Source organism: Leptodactylus fuscus, chromosome 9 (assembly GCF_031893055.1).
Source record: "Leptodactylus fuscus isolate aLepFus1 chromosome 9, aLepFus1.hap2, whole genome shotgun sequence".
Classification (NCBI taxonomy): domain Eukaryota; kingdom Metazoa; phylum Chordata; class Amphibia; order Anura; family Leptodactylidae; genus Leptodactylus; species Leptodactylus fuscus.
Window position 1 is genome coordinate 26,751,285 of NC_134273.1, and position 25,876 is coordinate 26,777,160.

The following is a 25,876-nucleotide window of genomic DNA, read 5'->3' on the forward strand; positions in this document are numbered from 1 at the left end:
TTCCTCATTTAATATGAATCTGTATCTACAATAATAAATACTAATATTCTTTATTTATCAACCATCTCCAACGATCACCACTTTGTTATAGCGCACATTACAGGCACAAACACCAAACCTTTCTATGTATTTTTCTTTTGTAGATTTAGAGAAAAAACATATTTGAAATCTTATGCAAATGAGGCGGTTGGTGCACTTTGGGCAGGTCTTCAGCCCTGGGAGCAATGCTCCTGCCACTCAAGTAGGATGGGTGATGTCATCAGTGGGTGGATCAACTCTGACTGCAGCGGGTAGCACAGGCAGAAAATGGTAGGGGTCTGAGTGGCAAAAGCAATACTCTGACCTGAATACCTACCCCCAGTGCACCAAATGCCTCATTTTTATAATGTCAGTTGAATATGCTTCTGGAAGGTAATAGACAATTATAAAACAACAAAAGACTGTTTTCTTCTACACTTACCAGGCTGTTTTCCTTCTCCTACCTTTCATTCACACTCTTATTACTAACAGCACATGTCTCTGTATTCAACCTCACACATAGAAGTCTATGGAGAGGGGGACCAGATTACTGTTGGCTAGTAACTGATTTATTACTTCATTGCGTAAAGCACTATCTTACCGGACAGAGTGAAAAGATCCAGTGTACTTGGTGTAGTATAGCTGCTGCAGTACATCTGTGTCTTTTATAGCAGCTTCCTCCTCCTTCTCTATAGACTTCTAATTTAAATGCAATGTAAATATAACTTTAATAATTGAACATATTACAATGTTATTGTGTTTATTGTATCATTCCTGTATGAGAAGTTATTTTATAATTGGTTGTTTATATTCTTTATGCAAATTTATTTATGTAAAATATTGACTGTTTATGGTGTTAATCGTGATGATCATTCTTTCTATGATTATTATGGCTACATTGTCTCACAATATTAATTGTCTTTTCTTGACTAGCATCTTGCAGATTTCCTGACAAAATTTAAGAATTTTGTTTGTAACTATGATGGTAAAGTAAGTATAGCTATATACTATATATTGACAGTACAAAATCATATCACATGGTTTTCATATTAAAAGCATAGGAATGAAATGGCAATAAATTATGTCCTCAGCATTCAGAGCTTTGTAGGGTTCTCTTCATCCTCTCTTGTATATTGGATGCATTGTACTGTATTGTGTGTTGAATTGATTCTCCATAGATATTATGCCTTTCATAAAGACAGGTGGAATGATGCTAGTCTGAACAGAACCTTACATAGCAATAGAAATAGTTTGATCCACCGGGAAACCTCATCTCAGAGATGTAACTTATAGCTCCTGGGCCAAATCTGTAATGGGACCCATAACTACTGTGCCACATAGAATAATGAGGGGCCACATAGTGTCATATATCATGTGATGGGCCAAATAAAGGGATTTTATAATCTACAAATGGGGGTCATAACCTACAAGTTTAACTAGAGGGGCCTTATCATGGGTTGGGTATATTTTTTCAGGGGGAAGGAACCTTTCTATAGTTGATCTCAGCCAGAAAAGAGGCTTGGTATATCCCTGAGTGATGGGGAGCACATACAGGCTGCTCCTGTGCACATAGGAGCGGAACTGCACTTCCCCAGAACCATCGGTAAAGAGTGGATGAAGCTGCAGCACCACTCTTATACATGCAAAGATTATTTTTTCTAATATTTAGTCTGATAGTTTATAATACATCACTATTGTACCGTGGCTCCTTGCAGTGGTCAGGACCCCTCACATGCTCTCTTGCTAGATATGGTCCAACTACTCTGATACAATTGCAGGAGAAGCGATTCTATGCAGTGTCTATATATAAAGTCTAGAAGAAGCAACTTACTTTAACCATTTATTTACAGGATAGGGAATAAGTCTCTGACCAGTGGAAGTCCAACTGATGAGACCCCAAATAATCTCAAGAACAGGGGTCTGCAGAGTCTCTAAGACAGGAATGACAGACATACATGTTCATTGTCCTCCATTCATCTCTATGGGATTGCATATATCCCAACCGTCCCGGATTCTGCGGGACATTGCCGGATTCGATGTCCTGTCCCGCAATCCCGGTCGGCGGGAGTTATGTCTCAGTTTAAACTCTGGACGCAGATGAGTTAAATACACAGGCAAGTGAAGTAGGAGCTGTCACAGCTCAGCTCCTGCTTCATCGCTGTGATCTGGCTCCTAGAATGTGTAGGCACGATGTGATGACTCACATCGCGCCTACAACTCTGTGAGTGAGATTGCAGAGAGTGCTGTGGGAGATGGAGGGGGATATGAAACTGGGGGCAGAGATGGGGGGACATGAAACTGTGGGTAGAGATGGAGGAGGGAGATGAAACTGGGGACAGAGATGGAGGGGGGACATGAAACTGGGGCAGATGGAGGGGGACATGAAACTGGGGCAGATGGAGGGGGACATGAAACTGGGGTCAGATGAAGGAGGAATATAAAACTGGGGGAGAGATGGAGGGGGGACATGAAACTGGGGCAGATGGAGGGGGACATGAAACTGGGGGCAGATGAAGGGGGAATATAAAACTGGGGGAGAGATGGAGGGGGGATATATATTTTATGGGTGACTGTAGGAGGATTATACTGTGTGGGGGCACATGAAAAATGAATGAGAATGGGAGGAGTCAACATAAAAGTGGGTGGAGCCAAACGCCATGGCGCGCTGTGCGCGCCGCACATTTTGTCCCTCTTTCTGTTCTTCAAAAGTTGGGAGGTATGGGATCGTTTCCAACGCCTGTAAACCTAATCAGCTATGTCATATAAAGGGTCATCATTCTACTGATAATTTCATTTCGCATATATTTTTCATATATATTTCATTTTTGTTGCTCTGTCAATTGTTTTTCCAGTTTGAAGAAAAGGAAGGAGAATATAAGGACATGGCCAAAGAATTTATAGATGCCATGGTAAGAGATATAAAGTTGTGCTGTCAAGTATCAATATATGATGTTCTTATGTTAACAGAATATATGGTGATAACTTTCTGTGCCGTGATATCCTAAGACAACAAAAGTCATTAAAATCCCATTGAAAGAGTTGAGTTAAACAGAACCTTTTATGTTCACTAACATTGTTACATAGTTACATAGTAGAAAGTCCATCAAGTCCAACCTATAACCCTACAATCCCTAAAGTGTTGATCCAGAGGAAGGCAAAAAAACCCCATGAGGCTCATGCCAATTGCCCTATTTCAGGGGAAAAATTCCTTCCCGACTCCAAATCTGGCAGTCAGTATAAATCCCTGGATCAACGTGTCCTTATAATCTAGAGTCCATAACTTGTTATATTTTTCTCTTCAAGAAATACATCCAGGCCCTCTTTGAACTTGTTCAGTGAATCCGCCATCACCACTTCCTGGGGCAGAGACTTCCAGAGCCTCGCTGTTCTTACTGTGAAGAATCCCCTTCTATGTTTCTGGTGAAACCTTCTCTCCTCCAGACGTAGAGGATGTCCCCTTGTCACTGTCACTGGCCTAGGAGTGAAAATATCCTTAGAAAGTTCTTTGTATTGTCCCTTCATGTATTTGTACATTGTTATTAGATCTCCCCGTAGACGTCTTTTCTCTAAACTGAATAACCCCAAGTTTGTTAATCTATCGTACTCCAGTCCACCCATTCCCCTAATCATTTTGGTTGCCCGTCTTGGCAATACTTTATATACATTACAGTATATATTATATATATACTGAATTCAGCAGACTGTTAGCTTTGCCAGTATGTGCCCCGGTTGCACATACTGGAGATATTGATGCCATTAGTTTTGGCCACTGATATCACTGCATTGTCAGAGGGGCCCTCCACACAGCTCACTGTCATGTGAATAAGCTCATACACTCATACATACACACACAGTGGTTCCCGAAAATAAAAAAATGCCACCGGATAGAAAGGGTTAAAGAACAGGATCTGGTATTTCCTACCTATATTAAAGCATATACTGCTGCCGACTATCTAAATTCTAATTTTCTCCTCTATAACAGAACACAAGCACATTCATTGACTTCTGTATTGCTGACAAAATTGTGACCTCATTGGAAATTTAGGATGTTTTGGGAGTTTTCCATAACTACTTGTGAAATAAATATTTATAGTGTTAAGAATTCTGGAAATTCTTTGTTATATAAAATAAAACGAAATACAATATATTAAAGTTGCTTCAAAGCTTCATTTCGGTTTCCCATACCTTGAGCTCAGAACCTTGTAATTTGCAGCTTACATAATAAGTAATGTTATATTATACGGACTATATCTTTGATAAATGTCTTGCTTGCAGCATATCACTATCCTATCATATGTCCTATCATTAAAGTTTTTTTTTCTCCATTTTTCTCTATTTACAGAAATGTGGTGGTTGCACTCCTAATCAAATCCTCGGCACGCGCCTGCCATTCGTAAGCTAATATAGTTAAAGACTATAGTAAAAATAAGTTAAAGAGATCCTATCATTCACACACTATTTTTTCTAGGTACCACATCGGAATAGCCTTAAGAAAGGCTATTCCTCTCCTACCTTTCGTTGTCTTCTCCATGCCACCATTTGCCTACAATTCCGGTTCTTGTCGGTATGCAAATTAGCTCTCTCACAGCACTGGGGGCGGGCCCCAGCACTCAAACAGCATTGGGGGCGTCCCCAATGCTGCCAGAGAACTCTCTCCAGCGCCGCCTCCATCTTCATCAGGAGCGTCCTCTTCAGCCTCTTCTTCTGGCGGTGGCTTGTAACTTCTAGACCTTGGGCAGAGCAGACTGCACATGCCCAGAGGCCAGAAGAAAATGGCCGCTTAAAATACTGCGCAAGCGGCCATTTTCCATTATAGTCAACGTGGTCCGCTGTGTTTTATATGTAACTGCTATTTTAGTGGTCCTCCTGTCCATTGTCCTGATCCTCCGATGGTCCAGAACAACGGACAGCCAAGGTTATTATTTTAAGATTTGAATTACTATTCCAAATTTCGCTTTTATATGTGCACAAATTGTAAAGTTACTGATCAGAAAAAGTATTTGTTTGTCTGAAATTACATTGTGTAAAATATTGAAAAATTTGTATCCCCTACAGGAAGAGCTTGCAAACAACTCCGGTCATTTGGTAGCAGCCATGGGCCATTTCACTGCAAAAGCTGGAGTAAGTGTTGTATTTGTTTTTTATTATTTCATTATAAAGGGAAAGTCATGCATTATATTACCGAAGCTTATGGAATGAAACCCGTGATATCCCTTTTTAGGGTATGTTCACACATGACTAAAATGCCACAGATTTGTGGGAGAGTCATCTTAGAGAGGATCTTTCATGTCCTATGAACATGCGGTTCACACTGTTGGCTTTCCTGGTGTGTGACCCGGGGCTGGAGATATCGATGTCATTCTTTTCAGCTCCGATATCGTCCTAAAGACAGAAGGGTGTTCCTCATAGTTCAGCGTCATTGCTGGGCTGTGAGGAATGCTCCCCCAACTGTACTTAAACATAGCCTTGTACTGTGAGAGGGGGCTTCCTACCAATGATGGCCACTATGGGTTAATATTCTGTGTGGAGGCCACTGTGGGGCATTATACTGTATGTAGGCCACTATGGGGCAATATACAGTATGGAGGCCAGTATGGAACATTGTACTGTGTGGAGGGATCACTATGGGACATTTTTCGATGTGGAGAGGCCAGTATGGGACATTATACTGTGGGAAGGGGCCAGTGTGGGACATTATACTGTGTGTAAATGGAGTGTTTTACCATATGGGGGTTAGGAAAGGGTGCTATGCCATGTGATTGTGGGGGACAAGTCAAAAATTTGCTATGGGGCCTAGGGCCTAGTCTTTGCTAGTTATGCCTCTAATTCAATCCCAGATCAGACACCTCACAGATCAGCTTTTTCAGCAGCCTCCATGTGATGTAAGCCACTAGTGGACAGGGAATGCAAGTAGCACAGTGCCATCCACCTCCGACTCTGTACACTATATAGTATGGGGGTCTAATACAACTCCAAACAGCAAATCTGAACAGGGGCCAGCTGTTGGACCCCACCAATGATATGCATATGGACTATCCCAAGGATAATTCCCAGTAAAACCCTTTAAAATAGAAAAAAACAACAACAATGTTTTGTGTTTACAGGATGCACTAAAGATTTCTAAACCTGTGGCAAGCCTCTTATGCAATATGGTAAGGACACAATTTTGATATTATAGTTGTTCTATATCACAGTACACAGTACGTAGACAGAAAGGTTTTAGACTATACCTCTTTAGTAGGAGTCATCTTCATTACCCATTTATGTTTTCTTCAGTAATGTATTGGGCATTTTCCCTGCTTAGCTATAAGCGCCCCTTCACACGGCGTAAGCGCTCGTCTCATTCCGAGCCGTACACACGAGCGCTTCTAAACACTTCCCATTCTCTTCAATGGGAGCGCGCGTACAACCGGCTTTATGAGTGCTCCCATTGAAGTGAATGGGAAGTGTTTAGAAGTAGAGATGAGCGAACAGTGTTCTATCGAACTCATGTTCGATCGGATATTAGGCTGTTCGGCATGTTCGAATCGAATCGAACACCGCGTGGTAAAGTGCGCCATTACTCGATTCCCCTCCCACCTTCCCTGGCGCCTTTTTTGCTCCAATAACAGCGCTGGGTAGGTGGGACCGGAACTACGACACCGGTGACGTTGAAAAAAGTAGGCAAAACCCATTGGCTGCCGAAAACATGTGACCTCTAATTTAAAAGAACAGCGACGCCCAGCTTCGCGTCATTCTGAGCTTGCAATTCACCGAGGACGGAGGTTTCCGTCCAGCTAGCTAGGGCTTAGATTCTGGGTAGGCAGGGACAGGCTAGGATAGGAAGGAGAAGACAACCAACAGCTCTTGTAAGAGCTAAATTCCAGGGAGAAGCTTGTCAGTGTAACGTGGCACTGACGGGCTCAATCGCCGCAACCCAGCTTTCCCAGGATCCTGAATGGAATACACTGTCAGTGTATTCCCGTATACCCGATATATACCCCGATACCCGTTCCAACGGTGTGCCCCCCCACCTTCACCCCAGAAATACCCTGCAAGTCCCCTAGCAATAGAATTGGGGCTATATACACCCACAATTTTTACTACTGGTATACAGTGCCATTGTCTGACTGGGAATTCAAAGAATATATTGGGAATACAAATACCCTCATTTCTTGCTACTGCCATATAGTGCCAGTTTCTGACTGGTAATTCAAAGAATATATTGGGGTTACGTGCACCCACAATTTTTACTACTGGTATACAGTGCCATTGTCTGACTGGGAATTCAAAGAATATATTGGGAATACAAATACCCTCATTTCTTGCTACTGCCATATAGTGCCAGTGTCTGACTGGGAATTCAAAGAATATATTGGGGTTACGTGCACCCACAATTTTTACTACTGGTATACAGTGCCATTGTCTGACTGGGAATTCAAAGAGTATATTGGGAATACAAATACCCTCATTTCTTGCTACTGCCATATAGTGCCAGTTTCTGACTGGGAATTCAAAGAATATATTGGGGTTACGTGCACCCACAATTTTTACTACTGGTATACAGTGCCATTGTCTGACTGGGAATTCAAAGAATATATTGGGGTTATAAATACCCTCATTTCTTGCTACTGCCATATAGTGCCAGTTTCTGACTGGTAATTCAAAGAATATATTGGGGTTACGTGCACCCACAATTTTTACTACTGGTATACAGTGCCATTGTCTGACTGGGAATTCAAAGAGTATATTGGGAATACAAATACCCTCATTTCTTGCTACTGCCATATAGTGCCAGTTTCTGACTGGGAATTCAAAGAATATATTGGGGTTACGTGCACCCACAATTTTTACTACTGGTATACAGTGCCATTGTCTGACTGGGAATTCAAAGAATATATTGGGGTTATAAATACCCTCATTTCTTGCTACTGCCATATAGTGCCAGTTTCTGACTGGTAATTCAAAGAATATATTGGGGTTACGTGCACCCACAATTTTTACTACTGGTATACAGTGCCATTGTCTGACTGGGAATTCAAAGAATATATTGGGGTTATAAATACCCTCATTTCTTGCTACTGCCATATAGTGCCAGTTTCTGACTGGTAATTCAAAGAATATATTGGGGTTACGTGCACCCACAATTTTTACTACTGGTATACAGTGCCATTGTCTGACTGGGAATTCAAAGAGTATATTGGGGTTATAAATACCCTCATTTCTTGCTACTGCCATATAGTGCCAGTTTCTGACTGGTAATTCAAAGAATATATTGGGGTTACGTGCACCCACAATTTTTACTACTGGTATACAGTGCCATTGTCTGACTGGGAATTCAAAGAGTATATTGGGAATACAAATACCCTCATTTCTTGCTACTGCCATATAGTGCCAGTTTCTGACTGGGAATTCAAAGAATATATTGGGGTTACGTGCACCCACAATTTTTACTACTGGTATACAGTGCCATTGTCTGACTGGGAATTCAAAGAATATATTGGGGTTATAAATACCCTCATTTCTTGCTACTGCCATATAGTGCCAGTTTCTGACTGGTAATTCAAAGAATATATTGGGGTTACGTGCACCCACAATTTTTACTACTGGTATACAGTGCCATTGTCTGACTGGGAATTCAAAGAGTATATTGGGAATACAAATACCCTCATTTCTTGCTACTGCCATATAGTGCCAGTTTCTGACTGGGAATTCAAAGAATATATTGGGGTTACGTGCACCCACAATTTTTACTACTGGTATACAGTGCCATTGTCTGACTGGGAATTCAAAGAATATATTGGGGTTATAAATACCCTCATTTCTTGCTACTGCCATATAGTGCCAGTTTCTGACTGGGAATTCAAAGAATATATTGGGGTTACGTGCACCCACAATTTTTACTACTGGTATACAGTGCCATTGTCTGACTGGGAATTCAAAGAGTATATTGGGAATACAAATACCCTCATTTCTTGCTACTGCCATATAGTGCCAGTTTCTGACTGGGAATTCAAAGAATATATTGGGGTTACGTGCACCCACAATTTTTACTACTGGTATACAGTGCCATTGTCTGACTGGGAATTCAAAGAATATATTGGGGTTATAAATACCCTCATTTCTTGCTACTGCCATATAGTGCCAGTTTCTGACTGGGAATTCAAAGAATATATTGGGGTTACGTGCACCCACAATTTTTACTACTGGTATACAGTGCCATTGTCTGACTGGGAATTCAAAGAGTATATTGGGAATACAAATACCCTCATTTCTTGCTACTGCCATATAGTGCCAGTTTCTGACTGGGAATTCAAAGAATATATTGGGGTTACGTGCACCCACAATTTTTACTACTGGTATACAGTGCCATTGTCTGACTGGGAATTCAAAGAATATATTGGGGTTATAAATACCCTCATTTCTTGCTACTGCCATATAGTGCCAGTTTCTGGCTGGGAATTCAAAGAATATATTGGGGTTACGTGCACCCACAATTTTTACTACTGGTATACAGTGCCATTGTCTGACTGGGAATTCAAAGAGTATATTGGGAATACAAATACCCTCATTTCTTGCTACTGCCATATAGTGCCAGTTTCTGACTGGGAATTCAAAGAATATATTGGGGTTACGTGCACCCACAATTTTTACTACTGGTATACAGTGCCATTGTCTGACTGGGAATTCAAAGAATATATTGGGGTTATAAATACCCTCATTTCTTGCTACTGCCATATAGTGCCAGTTTCTGACTGGTAATTCAAAGAATATATTGGGGTTACGTGCACCCACAATTTTTACTACTGGTATACAGTGCCATTGTCTGACTGGGAATTCAAAGAGTATATTGGGAATACAAATACCCTCATTTCTTGCTACTGCCATATAGTGCCAGTTTCTGACTGGGAATTCAAAGAATATATTGGGGTTACGTGCACCCACAATTTTTACTACTGGTATACAGTGCCATTGTCTGACTGGGAATTCAAAGAATATATTGGGGTTATAAATACCCTCATTTCTTGCTACTGCCATATAGTGCCAGTTTCTGACTGGTAATTCAAAGAATATATTGGGGTTACGTGCACCCACAATTTTTACTACTGGTATACAGTGCCATTGTCTGACTGGGAATTCAAAGAATATATTGGGGTTATAAATACCCTCATTTCTTGCTACTGCCATATAGTGCCAGTTTCTGACTGGTAATTCAAAGAATATATTGGGGTTACGTGCACCCACAATTTTTACTACTGGTATACAGTGCCATTGTCTGACTGGGAATTCAAAGAATATATTGGGAATACAAATACCCTCATTTCTTGCTACTGCCATATAGTGCCAGTGTCTGACTGGGAATTCAAAGAATATATTGGGGTTACGTGCACCCACAATTTTTACTACTGGTATACAGTGCCATTGTCTGACTGGGAATTCAAAGAGTATATTGGGAATACAAATACCCTCATTTCTTGCTACTGCCATATAGTGCCAGTTTCTGACTGGGAATTCAAAGAATATATTGGGGTTACGTGCACCCACAATTTTTACTACTGGTATACAGTGCCATTGTCTGACTGGGAATTCAAAGAATATATTGGGGTTATAAATACCCTCATTTCTTGCTACTGCCATATAGTGCCAGTTTCTGACTGGTAATTCAAAGAATATATTGGGGTTACGTGCACCCACAATTTTTACTACTGGTATACAGTGCCATTGTCTGACTGGGAATTCAAAGAGTATATTGGGAATACAAATACCCTCATTTCTTGCTACTGCCATATAGTGCCAGTTTCTGACTGGGAATTCAAAGAATATATTGGGGTTACGTGCACCCACAATTTTTACTACTGGTATACAGTGCCATTGTCTGACTGGGAATTCAAAGAGTATATTGGGAATACAAATACCCTCATTTCTTGCTACTGCCATATAGTGCCAGTTTCTGACTGGGAATTCAAAGAATATATTGGGGTTACGTGCACCCACAATTTTTACTACTGGTATACAGTGCCAATTTCTAACTAGGAATTCAAAATGCGCAAGGCTCCCGGAAAGGGACGTGGACGAGGCCGTGGGCGAGGTCGGGGGAATGGTTCTGGGGAGCAAGGTAGCAGTGAAGCCACAGGGCGTCCCGTGCCTACTCCTGTGGGGCAGCAAGCATTGCGCCACTCCACAGTGCCAGGGTTGCTTGCCACATTAACTAAACTGCAGGGTACAAACCTTAGTAGGCCCGAGAACCAGGAACAGGTCTTGCAATGGCTGTCAGAGAACGCTTACAGCACATTGTCCAGCAGCCAGTCAGACTCTGCCTCCTCTCCTCCTATTACCCAACAGTCTTGTCTTCCTTCCTCCCAAAATTCCGAAGCTTTACAGAACAATAACCCAAACTGTCCCTGCTCCCCAGAGCTGTTCTCCGCTCCTTTCATTGTCCCTCAACCTGCCTCTCCACGTCACGATTCCACGAACCTAACAGAGGAGCATCTGTATCCAGATGCTCAAACACTAGAGTCTCCTCCATCTCCGTTCGATTTGGTGGTGGATGACCAGCAACCCACCCTCATCGACGATGATGTGACGCAGTTGCCGTCAGGGCATCCAGTTGACCGGCGCATTGTGCGGGAGGAGGAGATGAGACAGGAGTTGGAAGAGGAAGTGGTGGATGATGAGGACACTGACCCGACCTGGACAGGGGGGATGTCAAGCGGGGAAAGTAGTGTGGATGTTGAGGCAGGTGCAGCACCAAAAAGGGTAGCTAGAGGCAGAGGCAGAGGTCAGCAGCTTAGGCGAAGCCAGGCCACACCCGGAATCTCCCAAGATGTTCCAGTTCGTACCCAGCCCCGAAAAACTCCCACCTCGAGGGCACGTTTCTCGAAGGTGTGGAGTTTTTTCAAGGAATGCGCCGAGGACAGATATAGTGTTGTCTGCACAATTTGCCTCTCGAAATTGATTAGGGGCTCTGAGAAGAGCAACCTGTCCACCACTTCAATGCGCCGTCATTTGGAATCCAAGCACTGGAATCAGTGGCAGGCAGCAACGGCAGGACAAAGGCCGACTGCCGTTCACGCCACTGCCACTGCCTCTGCCTCTGCCTCTGCCACTGCCACTGCTGACTGTGCTGGCGATGCACTCCAGAGGACGAGCCAGGACACCACTTCATCTGCCTCCGCCACTTTGTTGACTTCTACCTCATCCTCCCCTGGTCCTGTCTTATCTCCTTCTCCTGCACCATCAAAGGCACCATCAGGCGTTTCTTTACAACAACCCACCATCTCTCAGACATTGGAGCGGCGGCAGAAATACACTGCTAACCACCCACACGCGCAAGCCTTGAACGCCAACATCGCTAAACTGCTGGCCCAGGAGATGTTGGCGTTCCGGCTTGTTGAAACTCCCGCCTTCCTGGACCTGATGGCAACTGCGGCACCTCGCTATGCCGTCCCTAGCCGTCACTACTTCTCCCGGTGTGCCGTCCCCGCCTTGCACCAGCACGTGTCACTCAACATCAGGCGGGCCCTTAGTTCCGCGCTTTGCACAAAGGTCCACTTGACCACCGACGCGTGGACAAGTGCATGCGGACAGGGACGCTACATTTCACTGACGGCACACTGGGTGAATGTAGTTGAGGCTGGGACTGCTTCCCAAACTGGCCCGGTGTACCTCGTCTCCCCGCCTAACATTCCTGGCAGGGACACGAGAAGAACACCCCCCTCCTCCTCCTCCTCTACCGCCTCCTCCTCCGCCACCGCCTCCTCCTCCGCCACCGCCTCCTCCTCCGCTGTTAGATTGACCCCAGCTACGAGTTGGAAACGTTGCAGCACTGGCGTTGGTAGACGTCAGCAGGCTGTGCTGAAGCTGATCAGCTTGGGGGACAGACAGCACACTGCCTCCGAGGTGAGGGATGCCCTCCTCGATGAGACGGCAATATGGTTTGAGCCGCTGCACCTGGGCCCAGGCATGGTCGTTTGTGATAACGGCCGGAACCTGGTAGCAGCTCTGGAGCTTGCCGGACTCCAACATGTTCCATGCCTGGCCCACGTCTTCAACCTAGTGGTGCAACGTTTCCTAAAGAGCTACCCCAATGTTCCAGAGCTACTGGTGAAAGTGCGGCGCATGTGCGCCCACTTTCGCAAGTCGACAGTAGCCGCTGCTAGCTTAAAATCTCTCCAGCAACGCCTGCATGTGCCACAACACCGGCTTTTGTGCGACGTCCCCACACGCTGGAACTCAACGTTTCAGATGTTGAATAGAGTGGTTGAGCAGCAGAGACCTTTGATGGAATACCAGCTACAAAACCCTAGGGTGCCACAAAGTCAGCTGCCTCAGTTTCACATCCATGAGTGGCCATGGATGAGAGACCTTTGTGACATCCTACGGGTCTTTGAGGAGTCCACAAGGAGGGTGAGCTCTGAGGATGCGATGGTGAGCCTTACAATCCCGCTCTTGTGTGTTCTGAGAGAATCCCTGATTGACATCAGGGATAACTCAGATCACACAGAGGAGTTAGGGATAGCATCCGATCCGTCACAGCTGGAGAGTAGGTCCACACATCTGTCCGCTTCACTGCGTTTAATGGAGGAGGAGGAGGAGGAGGAGGAGGAAGAAGAGTTGTCCGATGATGTGATGGTGATACAGGAGGCTTCCGGGCAACTTCGAATCGTCCCATTGTTGCAGCGCGGATGGGTAGACATGGAGGATGAGGAGGAAATGGAGATTGAACTTTCCGGTGGGGCCAGAGGAGTCATGCCAACTAACACTGTGGCAGACATGGCTGAGTTCATGTTGGGGTGCTTTACAACCGACAAGCGTATTGTCAAAATCATGGAGGACAACCAGTACTGGATCTTTGCTATCCTTGACCCCCGGTATAAAAACAACATCTCGTCTTTTATTCCGGTAGAGGGGAGGGCCAATCGCATCAATGCTTGCCACAGGCAATTGGTGCAGAATATGATGGAGATGTTTCCAGCATGTGACGTTGGCGGCAGGGAGGGCAGTTCCTCCAGTAGGCAACCAAGTTCTCACCGGTCCACACAAACGAGGGGCACACTGTCTAAGGTCTGGGACACCTTGATGGCACCCCCTCGCCAAAGTGCCGCCACGGAGGGTCCTAGTGTCACCAGGCGTGAGAAGTATAGGCGCATGTTGCGGGAATACCTTTCCGACCACAGCCCTGTCCTCTCCGACCCCTCTGCGCCCTACACGTATTGGGTGTCGAAGTTGGACCTGTGGCTTGAACTTGCCCTATATGCCTTGGAGGTGCTGTCCTGTCCTGCCGCCAGCGTCCTATCTGAGAGGGTGTTCAGTGCAGCCGGTGGCATCATCACTGACAAGCGCACCCGTCTGTCAGCTGAGAGTGCCGACCGGCTCACTTTGATAAAAATGAACCACCACTGGGTAGAGCCGTCATTTTTGTGCCCACCTGTGTAAAGCACCCCAACATGAAACTCCATGTCTGTACTCAACCTCTCCAATTCCTCCGCATCCTCATACTCATCCACCATAAGCGTTGCACAATTCTGCTAATACTAGGCTCCCTCCACCCTGATTTCCCCCAACTCTGCTGGTTAGAGGCTCCCTCCACCCTGATTTCCACCAACTCTGCTGGTTAGAGGCTCCCTCCACCATGAATTTGCCCAAACTGGGCTGTTTAGAGGCTCCCTCCACCATGAATTGGTCCAAACTGGGGTGGTTAGAGGCTCCCTCCACCATGAATTGGTCCAAACTGGGGTGGTTAGAGGCTCCCTCCACCATTAATTGGTCCAAACTGGGCTGGTTAGAGGCTCCCTCCACAATTAATTGGTCCAAACTGGGCTAATTAGAGGCTCCCTCCACCATGAATTGGTCCAAACTGGGTTTTTTAGAGGCTCCCTCCCCCATTAATTGGTCCAAACTGGGCTGGTTAGAGGCTCCCTCCACAATTAATTGGTCCAAACTGGGCTAATTAGAGGCTCCCTCCACCATGAATTGGTCCAAACTGGGTTTTTTAGAGGCTCCCTCCACCATGAATTTGCCCAAACTGGGCTGTTTAGAGGCTCCCTCCACCATGAATTGGTCCAAACTGGGCTGGTTAGAGGCTCCCTCCACCATGAATTTCCCAAAACTTGGCTGTTTAGAGGCTCCCTCCACCATGAATTTGCCCAAACTGGGCTGTTTAGAGGCTCCCTCCACCATTAATTGGTCCAAACTGGGCTGGTTAGAGGCTCCCTCCACCATGAATTTGCCCAAACTGGGGTGGTTAGAGGCTCCCTCCACCATTAATTGGTCCAAACTGGGCTGGTTAGAGGCTCCCTCCACCATGAATTTCCCAAAACTTGGCTGTTTAGAGGCTCCCTCCACCATTAATTGGTCCAAACTGGGCTGGTTAGAGGCTCCCTCCACCATGAATTTGCCCAAACTGGGCTGTTTAGAGGCTCCCTCCACCATTAATTGGTCCAAACTGGGCTGGTTAGAGGCTCCCTCCACCATGAATTTGCCCAAACTGGGCTGTTTAGAGGCTCCCTCCACCATGAATTGGTCCAAACTGGGGTGGTTAGAGGCTCCCTCCACCATGAATTGGTCCAAACTGGGGTGGTTAGAGGCTCCCTCCACCATTAATTGGTCCAAACTGGGCTGGTTAGAGGCTCCCTCCACAATTAATTGGTCCAAACTGGGCTAATTAGAGGCTCCCTCCACCATGAATTGGTCCAAACTGGGTTTTTTAGAGGCTCCCTCCACCATTAATTGGTCCAAACTGGGCTGGTTAGAGGCTCCCTCCACAATTAATTGGTCCAAACTGGGCTAATTAGAGGCTCCCTCCACCATGAATTGGTCCAAACTGGGTTTTTTAGAGGCTCCCTCCACCATGAATTTGCCCAAACTGGGCTGTTTAGAGGCTCCCTCCACCATGAATTGGTCCAAACTGGGCTGGTTAGAGGCTCCCTCCACCATGAATTTCCCAAAACTTGGCTGTTTAGAGGCTCCCTCCACCATTAATTGGTCCAAACTGGGCTGGTTAGAGGCTCCCTCCACCATTAATTGGTCCAAACTGGGCTGGTTAGAGGCTCCCTCCACCATTAATTGGTCCAAACTGGGCTGGTTAGAGGCTCCCTCCACCATGAATTTCCCAAAACTTGGCTGTTTAGAGGCTCCCTCCACCATTAATTGGTCCAAACTGGGCTGGTTAGAGGCTCCCTCCACCATGAATTTGCCCAAACTGGGCTGTTTAGAGGCTCCCTCCACCATGAATTTGCCCAAACTGGGCTGTTTAGAGGCTCCCTCCACCATGAATTGGTCCAAACTGGGCTGGTTAGAGGCTCCCTCCACCATGAATTTCCCAAAACTTGGCTGTTTAGAGGCTCCCTCCACCATTAATTGGTCCAAACTGGGCTGGTTAGAGGCTCCCTCCACCATGAATTTGCCCAAACTGGGGTGGTTAGAGGCTCCCTCCACCATTAATTGGTCCAAACTGGGCTGGTTAGAGGCTCCCTCCACAATTAATTGGTCCAAACTGGGCTAATTAGAGGCTCCCTCCACCATGAATTGGTCCAAACTGGGTTTTTTAGAGGCTCCCTCCACCATGAATTTCCCAAAACTTGGCTGTTTAGAGGCTCCCTCCACCATGAATTGGTCCAAACTGGGCTGGTTAGAGGCTCCCTCCACCATGAATTTCCCAAAACTTGGCTGTTTAGAGGCTCCCTCCACCATTAATTGGTCCAAACTGGGCTGGTTAGAGGCTCCCTCCACCATGAATTTGCCCAAACTGGGCTGTTTAGAGGCTCCCTCCACCATGAATTGGTCCAAACTGGGCTGGTTAGAGGCTCCCTCCACCATGAATTTCCCAAAACTTGGCTGTTTAGAGGCTCCCTCCACCATTAATTGGTCCAAACTGGGCTGGTTAGAGGCTCCCTCCACCATGAATTGGTCCAAACTGGGGTGGTTAGAGGCTCCCTCCACCATTAATTGGTCCAAACTGGGCTGGTTAGAGGCTCCCTCCACAATTAATTGGTCCAAACTGGGCTAATTAGAGGCTCCCTCCACCATGAATTGGTCCAAACTGGGTTTTTTAGAGGCTCCCTCCACCATGAATTTGCCCAAACTGGGCTGTTTAGAGGCTCCCTCCACCATGAATTGGTCCAAACTGGGCTGGTTAGAGGCTCCCTCCACCATGAATTTCCCAAAACTTGGCTGTTTAGAGGCTCCCTCCACCATTAATTGGTCCAAACTGGGCTGGTTAGAGGCTCCCTCCACCATTAATTGGTCCAAACTGGGCTGGTTAGAGGCTCCCTCCACCATGAATTTGCCCAAACTGGGCTGGTTAGAGGCTCCCTCCACCATGAATTTCCCAAAACTTGGCTGTTTAGAGGCTCCCTCCACCATTAATTGGTCCAAACTGGGCTGGTTAGAGGCTCCCTCCACCATGAATTTGCCCAAACTGGGGTGGTTAGAGGCTCCCTCCACCATTAATTGGTCCAAACTGGGCTGGTTAGAGGCTCCCTCCACAATTAATTGGTCCAAACTGGGCTAATTAGAGGCTCCCTCCACCATGAATTGGTCCAAACTGGGTTTTTTAGAGGCTCCCTCCACCATGAATTTGCCCAAACTGGGCTGTTTAGAGGCTCCCTCCACCATGAATTGGTCCAAACTGGGCTGGTTAGAGGCTCCCTCCACCATGAATTTCCCAAAACTTGGCTGTTTAGAGGCTCCCTCCACCATTAATTGGTCCAAACTGGGCTGGTTAGAGGCTCCCTCCACCATTAATTGGTCCAAACTGGGCTGGTTAGAGGCTCCCTCCACCATTAATTGGTCCAAACTGGGCTGGTTAGAGGCTCCCTCCACCATTAATTGGTCCAAACTGGGCTGTTTAGAGGCTCCCTCCACCATTAATTGGTCCAAACTGGGCTGGTTAGAGGCTCCCTCCACCATGAATTTGCCCAAACTGGGCTGTTTAGAGGCTCCCTCCACCATGAATTGGTCCAAACTGGGCTGGTTAGAGGCTCCCTCCACCATGAATTTCCCAAAACTTGGCTGTTTAGAGGCTCCCTCCACCATTAATTGGTCCAAACTGGGCTGGTTAGAGGCTCCCTCCACCATGAATTGGTCCAAACTGGGGTTTTTAGAGGCTCCCTCCACCATGAATTGGTCCAAACTGGGGTTTTTAGAGTCTCCCTCCACCATGAATTGGTCCAAACTGGGGTTTTTAGAGTCTCCCTCCACCATGAATTGGTCCAAACTGGGGTTTTTAGAGGCTCCCTCCACCATGAATTTGCCCAAACTCTGCTGGTTAGAGGCTCAATCCACCCTGATTTTCAAAACAAATGTTGGTGCCAACCTCAACTTACTACAAGGGCCAAATTCACTGCTGGTGACAAGCTCTCCTCACTGCAAGTGCCAAATACACATGTTTCAAGGTGTTTTCCTACTGTCAGAGAGGTGGTATTGAGTGTGTAAAGTGTGTAGTTGTTAGGCTGTGATGTTGGGGTAATAGAGGGTCTTTGGTGTGTTAGATGCCCCCAGACATGCTTCCCCTGCTGTCCCAGTGTCATTCCAGAGGTGTTGGCATCATTTCCTGGGGTGTCATAGTGGACTTGGTGACCCTCCAGACACGGATTTGGGTTTCCCCCTTAACGAGTATCTGTTCCCCATAGACTATAATGGGGTTCGAAACCCGTTCGAACACACGAACATTGAGCGGCTGTTCGAATCGAATTTCGAACCTCGAACATTTTAGTGTTCGCTCATCTCTATTTAGAAGCGCTCGCGTGTATGGCTCAGAATGAGCCGAGCGCTTACGCCGTGTGAAGAGGCCCTAAAACAACTTCATCAGATCATATATTCTGTGCTCAGATGCAAGAAACAGCCCAACAGAGAAGGGATTTGGTTCCATATTGCAGTATATACTGGTGTAATTTATTTTTATATTTACATTATTATTTTTTAACCCCTTCCCGCCGATGGCATTTTTTGATTTTCGTTTTTCGTTTTTGACTCCCCTCCTTCTAAACCCCATAACTTTTTTATTTCTCCGCTCCCAGAGTCATATGAGGTCTTAATTTTTGCGGGACAATTTTTTCTTCATGATGCCAGCATTAATTATTCTATATAATGTACTGGGAAGCAGGAAAAAAATTCAGAATGGGGTGGATTTGAAGAAAAAATGCATTTCTGCGACTTTCTTACGGGTTTTGGTTTTACGGCGTTCACTGTGCAGCCAAAATGACATGTCCCCTGTATTCTGTGTTTCGGTACGGTTCCAGGGATACCAAATTTATATGGTTTTATTTACATTTTGACCCCTAAAAAAAATTCCAAAATGGTGTTAAAATTTTTTTTTTCTAAAAGTCGCCATATTCCGACGGCCGTAACTTTTTTATACATAGGTGTATGGGGATGCATAGGGCGTCTTTTTTTGCGGGGTCGGTGTACTTTTTAGTTCTACCATTTTCGGGAAATGTTATTGCTTTGATCACTTTTTATTCAAATTTTTATCAGAATTAAAACAGTGAAAAAACGGCGGTTTGGCACTTTTGACTATTTTTCCTGCTACGGCGTTTACCGAACAGGAAAAATATTTGTATAGCTTTGTAGAGCGGGCGATTTCAGACGCGGGGATACCTAACATGTATATGTTTCACAGTTTTTAAATACTTTTATATTTGTTCTAGGGAAAGGGGGGTGATTTGAACTTTTAATACTTTTTATATTTTTTTATATTTTTTTTTATTTTTTTTTTATTTTTTTTTTGCATTTATTAGACCCCCTAGGGGTGTTGAACCCCAGGGGGTCTGATCACTAATGCAATGCATTACAATGCTAATGCATTGCAATGCATTGCAAAGAAGCATCATCTCTTTTGCAGGCTGTATACACCAGCCTGCAAAAGAGAGAATTTGCAGACTGGCTGGGAGCCCTTAACAAGGCTCCCGGCTGTCATGGCAACGGGGGGTCGGCCCTGGAGCATGCTCCAGGAGCCGGCGATCCCTGCCAAAATGGCGGCGCCCATGCGCCGCCGGGAAGATGGCGCCTCCGGCGCCTTTGACAGCAGTGCCGGAGGGGTTAATGCCTCCGATCGGTCCGGGGACCGATCGGAGGCATTAGAGCCGGTTGTCTACTGCTTAAAGCAGTAGACACCCGGCGGCTATGACGGCCGCCTGGCTCCCGGGCGGTCGCCATAGTTACAGACCCGACACGCGCCGTACTATTACGGCGCATGTCGGGAAGGGGTTAATAACCTGAAGAACTTAGGGTGCATTCACACTGAGTAAAATGGAGTGTAATTTGGAGTGTAATTTTTACACGTGTAAAAAATTTACGGAGCGTTTTTTGGAGCGTTTACGGAGCGTGTTTTTCTACACGCCTAAACACTCCAAAAAACGTTACGTAAACGCCACATGTAAAAAAAAAGCTCCAAAATACACGTGTACATTTTTTACACGTGTAAAAATTACACTCCACATTACACTCCATTTTACTCCGTGTGAATGCACCCTTAGGGTGCATTCACACTGAGTAAACGCTAGCTTATTCTGAACGTAAAACACGTTCAGAATAAGCGGCGTCTAAAGCAGCTCCATTCATTTCTATGGGAGCGGGGATACGAGCGCTCCCCATAGAAATGAATGGGCTGCTTCTTTCACTCTGTGCAGTCCCATTGAAGTGAATGGGGAGTGCCGGCGTGTACGCTCCGGCATGAGCAGAGCTTGCCGTATACGCCGGCACTCCCCATTCACTTCAATGGGACTGCACGGAGTGAAAGAAGCAGCCCATTCATTTCTATGGGGAGCGCTCGTATCCCCGCTCCCATAGAAATGAATGGAGCTGCTTTAGACGCCGCTTATTCTGAACGTGTTTTACGTTCAGAATAAGCTAGCGTTTACTCAGTGTGAATGCACCCTTAGAGATAACAGTATAAGACAATGGTGCTTTTTCTTTAACTTAAAGTATTCTGGTATTTTTGCACTTACTGTATGTCCACCATCCATCAGTCACTTGATAGTTTTTGCAGTTCCGAGCCACCTTCCCAGACACAACCACTATGTATTGTATGACTCTGTGCCTGGTATACAGTGAACAGGCTGCAGCACTCACCCGTGTGCCAAAGCCCCTTCAATCAGCATAGCAATGGAGGGGCTAGCTGCTGGCTGTAAGGTGGTGTGGTACATGGGAAAGGTATAGGGTACCACATCAACCTTGTCCCAATTGCCCACATAGTTGTTTTAAGAGTACAGTATTAGGAGAATTAGTAGAATTGTGCAAGTGATTCCTAAATGTTGCACCATGGGAGAAATTGGTTGTTACTCTTCAACGGTGAGACTTGCTAACATCAGGCATTGCCCAGGTTATCCAGGGAGGGAATGGTTCCATATTTAAGAACCCGTTCCTGCACTGTCAGAGAGTGGGCTGACTTGGAGGACAGCTTGTAAGGAGAACCACTTGCTGAAGTTGAGGAAATCTTGGGCTGTAGATGACTTGTTGGACAACTTGATAATGAAGCTTCTTCCTTGTACTAAGAACGAATCTTGTTCCATGAACTGGACAGCATAGGACACCTGTGGGTGAGAAGATGGGGTGACAGTGACAAGCAGTGAATCCTCTGCAATATTGAAAGTGTTTGCGTGTGCCCTGACCTGTGTGCGTTATCTTTTATATCACTAAAAAATTGCATATTTTTATATCACCGTCATCTACCTGTATGATTCCATCACCCACCTCAGTAAAGAGGAGTATAGTGAAGAATGGAAAGCCTGTGTCCTTCTTCACCAGTGGTGTCTGGATGACACGTTGGGAATATTGTCCACGGGAGGGGTCAGGCGACTGTCACAGTGGAACAACCGTATTGTGCCACTGACCTGCTCACCGGCGCCCATTACACAACCACCCACCAATCTGATATTGGTGACCTGTGCAATGGTGAGGCCATTACTATAAAAATATCTGAAAACTTTTTAAAAATAATATACAGAGGGAATTTTATACAATTATATTCTACTCTGAATATATGATATACTGTATGTTCATAAATTATATTATATCCATGTATAATAAGAAAGGTAAATCTAAGACGAATAACTGTAGAGCACATAAATAATAATAGAATACTTATGACTATTTTACGATTCTTCCATAGACTGGAGATGCTTTGGCGAAAGAATGTGTGAATAATATCATGAAGGTATCAGCATTGTATATCTATATATCAGCAGTGTACATGTAGTTACATTTCTATGTTAGAGCTTTTCTCTGATACAATCACTCAGTTTAGTATAACAATAAAATTCAATAAAGGCAAAAATTTGCATCCTATTGAACCCAACTAGGGTTGAGCGATCGTGTTCGGAAAAGATCGGATTCCGATCGGCGATCGAGAAAATTACACCATCGCGATCGGAATTCCGAACACAATCTTTTTAGGTGGGATCGAGATCGGTACTATTTCCCACAATGCTTTGCTTAGCCTTCACACTGAGTATACGCTCCGCTCATTCTGAGTAGAGTGTATACTCAGTGTGAAGGCTCCGCTGAGTTTCCATAGGAATGAATGGAAGCAGCCGGCACACAGCCTTAACCCCCCTGTGCGCCGGCTGCCTCCATTCATTCTAATGGGAGACTAAACCAACATCTCTAGTAGCTACTTACCTCCATAGATGGCTGCTCCGGTGCCCGGTGTTCTCCTTCTTCTTCGCCTCGCTGCCGCCGCCTCCCAGGTTAGTGTTTAAAGAGCTAGGAAGGCGGGGTTTGTGGCTTAGGAGAGTGTGGGTGGGTACAGGGCGGGGAGACGTGACATCTCCCCTCCAAGTACCCGCCCACACTCTCCTAACCCACCCTCACTCTCTTAGTCTGGGAGGCAGGGGGCAGCAAGGCGAGAAGAGCAGCGTGGAGCGGCAGCGAGGCGAAGAAGAACAACGGGCACTGGAGCAGCCATCTCTGCAGGTAAGTGGACACCAGGGGGGACTAAGTAGCCAGAGGATTAAAAAAAATCCTCTGGCTACTTAGTGATTCACTACACAGCGTGGATTCTAACAATTAAAGCATTCAATTGTTAGATTCCATGCTGTATAGTGAATAGGATTGCTTTTAAAATCCGGTCTCCGATTAGTAAAAAAAATCCCATTGACTTGCATTGGGATCGGAATTGGGATCGAGATCGGGTTCGAATGAAAAATGATCGGAAATCGGATTTTAAAATCGATCCTGAAAAGTCAAGATCGGCTCAAGCCTAAACCCAGCCTAAAAGCCCCGGGAAAGTTGGCAAAAGTTTCATAACAAGGGTAAATTTCCTTCACAACACCCATAAATAAAGTTATAGTAAAACCCTGGATCAATGCTAATTTTTTTTTTTTTTTTGGTTTAATTTTTCAATGTTTAACAACTTATATTTAAATTGATCTTGATAAATTTCTTGAATGCATGTAATGTGAACTAACAAATCTGCGACCCTAAATGGATCATCAACCTTTGACACAAAAAATATCTTAAACTAAAGCTTAGTACTTGGTAAATATTCTGAAAATGTATTCACTAGTTTTAAAATACATTTATTTTACTCCCATTTTGATTTCTATGTTTAAGAGAGGAACCAAAGCAGCGCTTGGCAAGCTGGACCTTCTAGCCTGTCAGGTAAGAAATGGAAAAACTTGGTTAAAAAAAAAAAAAGAGATTAAGAACACGTTAGCCCCAGTTACATAAGCAATGCAGACTCCCAGTATATAATGCAGAACTGATCTGGGTCCTCAAGCTCCCAGCAGCCCCAGCATTCAGTGGATGTGACTAGGAGGGATGCCACATCATGTTGTCTTACATAGCTCAATGAATGCAGTGTATACAGTGACGAGGAAGGCATAGACTGTAGTAGAGCATCCCTGACTTCTCTCTGGGGTGTGTGACTGTTGCTGGGATGTCCAGGCTTCTGCAGCTGCATGAACAACTCCACAGCAGACACAATCTTACAGAATTACCTACCAACCTCCTGGTCATAGTCAATGGATGGTAGGCAACTGGTTATCCTTGGATTATACCTTTTGCAATGAAATATGTTAGGGTTACGCAATGACGTGTTGTATGACAGCAAGTTTCAGACAGATCACACGACCATAAAAATATGAGTTACTTGTCTGTGACTTGCTGTCACGCGAATATTTTGGAGTTGCAAATTGACTATATAAAACAACCACATTTCCAACATGTCATATATGTCGAAGATCATATACAAAGGTAAAGTCATGTTTGACATGGGACAGTGTTGTATGCTTTGCCACTGTCCAGTCACAGTCATGTAAAGTCACATGTTAAAACGCTACTTCATTGGCACTCGATAGATTGAACGCTGTATGAGCTTCACATTACACATAATACAGTGTAGTCCTAGCCACATACATGTAGATTTGCCACAGATCTTTCCAGGCACATCTTAGCCCAGTATAATAATTTTTAAACAAATTCAGAGTAGACTTATTGGTGTCTTAAAGCTTAATGCTAATAGTAAAACAAATCTTCATAAATGAATAATACAGAAAAAATAAAAAAGACTATGCAATGTATCTTATAAAAGGAATGTTTTCTTTGCAATCTGTCAGGCTGAAATACATTATAAATAGGATTCTATGGATAGGGGAGGGGAGAGGCGGCTAGAAAACACCTGCTCTGATATACTGAAAGTGAGAGAGCTCTTCTGACAGTGCTATATGAAGGCTCTATTATTGCGGCGCAAAATGAAGCAAAAAATCAATTAACAGCCTCTTTCCCCCTCCCTTCTCCATAGACTTCTGTATATAAGGCTGAGTAAGGGATGACCCCCAGACGTACCAGCCATCTAGGGAAGAAATCGATCGATTTTTAGATTCTGTGGCCCTGCCCCGCCTCTCCCCTACGCAGTCTGCCTCCCTAGCCTCGCCCATCACTTTGTTTGAAGTTACGGAGGCTATAGCCTCACTGAAACCACTGAAATCCCCTGGCCCTGACGGCTTCTCCGGGATCTACTATAAGAAATATGCAGATATTTTGTCCCCTTATCTTCTAGCTGTGTTCAGGAAGGCAGCGGAGGAGCAATGCTTCCCGGAGGAAATGTTGTCGGCCACTATAGTGACCATCCCTAAACCCGGTAAATCTCCCACTGTCCCGGCTAATTTTAGACCTATTTCCCTTCTAAACACAGATATTAAATTGTACGCTAAAATCCTTGCTGAGCGGTTGCTCCTCCTTCTCCCCCAGTTGGTTAGTCCTGACCAGGTGGGTTTTGTATTCGGTAGGCAGGCTCCGGACGGCACACGGAGGTTCATAGACCTTATTCAAAAAGCCGAAAGAGATGGTACGCCTTCTTTGCTTCTGGCTTTGGATGCTGAGAAGGCTTTTGATAGGGTCCACTGGGGATACTTAGACTGCCTTTTGGATAAGTTTGGTATGGGGCCAGTCTTTAAATCTGCTATTCTAGCTCTGTACTCCCACCCGTCCGCTCGTGTACTCTCATCGGGCTTCCTGTCTGAGCCCTTTTGGATCTCGAATGGTACTCGCCAGGGCTGCCCTCTTTCCCCTATTATCTTTGCGCTTGTGATGGAGCCTCTGGCGGAGTCCATTTGGTCGGCGGGAAATATCGAGGGTATTACTGTGGGTCGCCAGCAACATAAAATCGGCTTATATGCTGATGATGTCATACTGGCCCTGACTTCTCCTAGTTCCTCCTTGAGTGCTGCCACGGAGGTCTTGGAGGGATTTGGTAAAGTTTCTTATTATAAGGTAAATTCCTCCAAATCACAGATATTGCCTGTTCTCATTTCTCCCTCGTTGAGACGGGATCTCTGCTCTCAATTCCCCTACCAATGGAATGACTCTCGTATAACTTATCTTGGCATCTCCCTGACGGCCCCTAGTTCTGATCTGTTTTCTGTCAATTACATCCCCC

General features: G+C 45.2%; 1 protein-coding gene across 1 annotated transcript in view; it reads left to right on the top strand.

The window, feature by feature from the left end:
- The window catches only part of LOC142217830 (uncharacterized), a 37,571-nt gene that overhangs the window by 252 nt on the left and 11,443 nt on the right, over positions 1-25,876 (top strand). Inside the window, exons 3-9 of the mRNA XM_075286150.1 lie at positions 952-1,008; positions 2,871-2,927; positions 4,361-4,411; positions 5,074-5,139; positions 6,123-6,170; positions 22,109-22,153; positions 23,551-23,598. Of these exons, the coding sequence (XP_075142251.1) occupies positions 952-1,008; positions 2,871-2,927; positions 4,361-4,411; positions 5,074-5,139; positions 6,123-6,170; positions 22,109-22,153; positions 23,551-23,598 (372 nt within the window). The remainder of the gene's footprint in view (positions 1-951; positions 1,009-2,870; positions 2,928-4,360; positions 4,412-5,073; positions 5,140-6,122; positions 6,171-22,108; positions 22,154-23,550; positions 23,599-25,876) is intronic.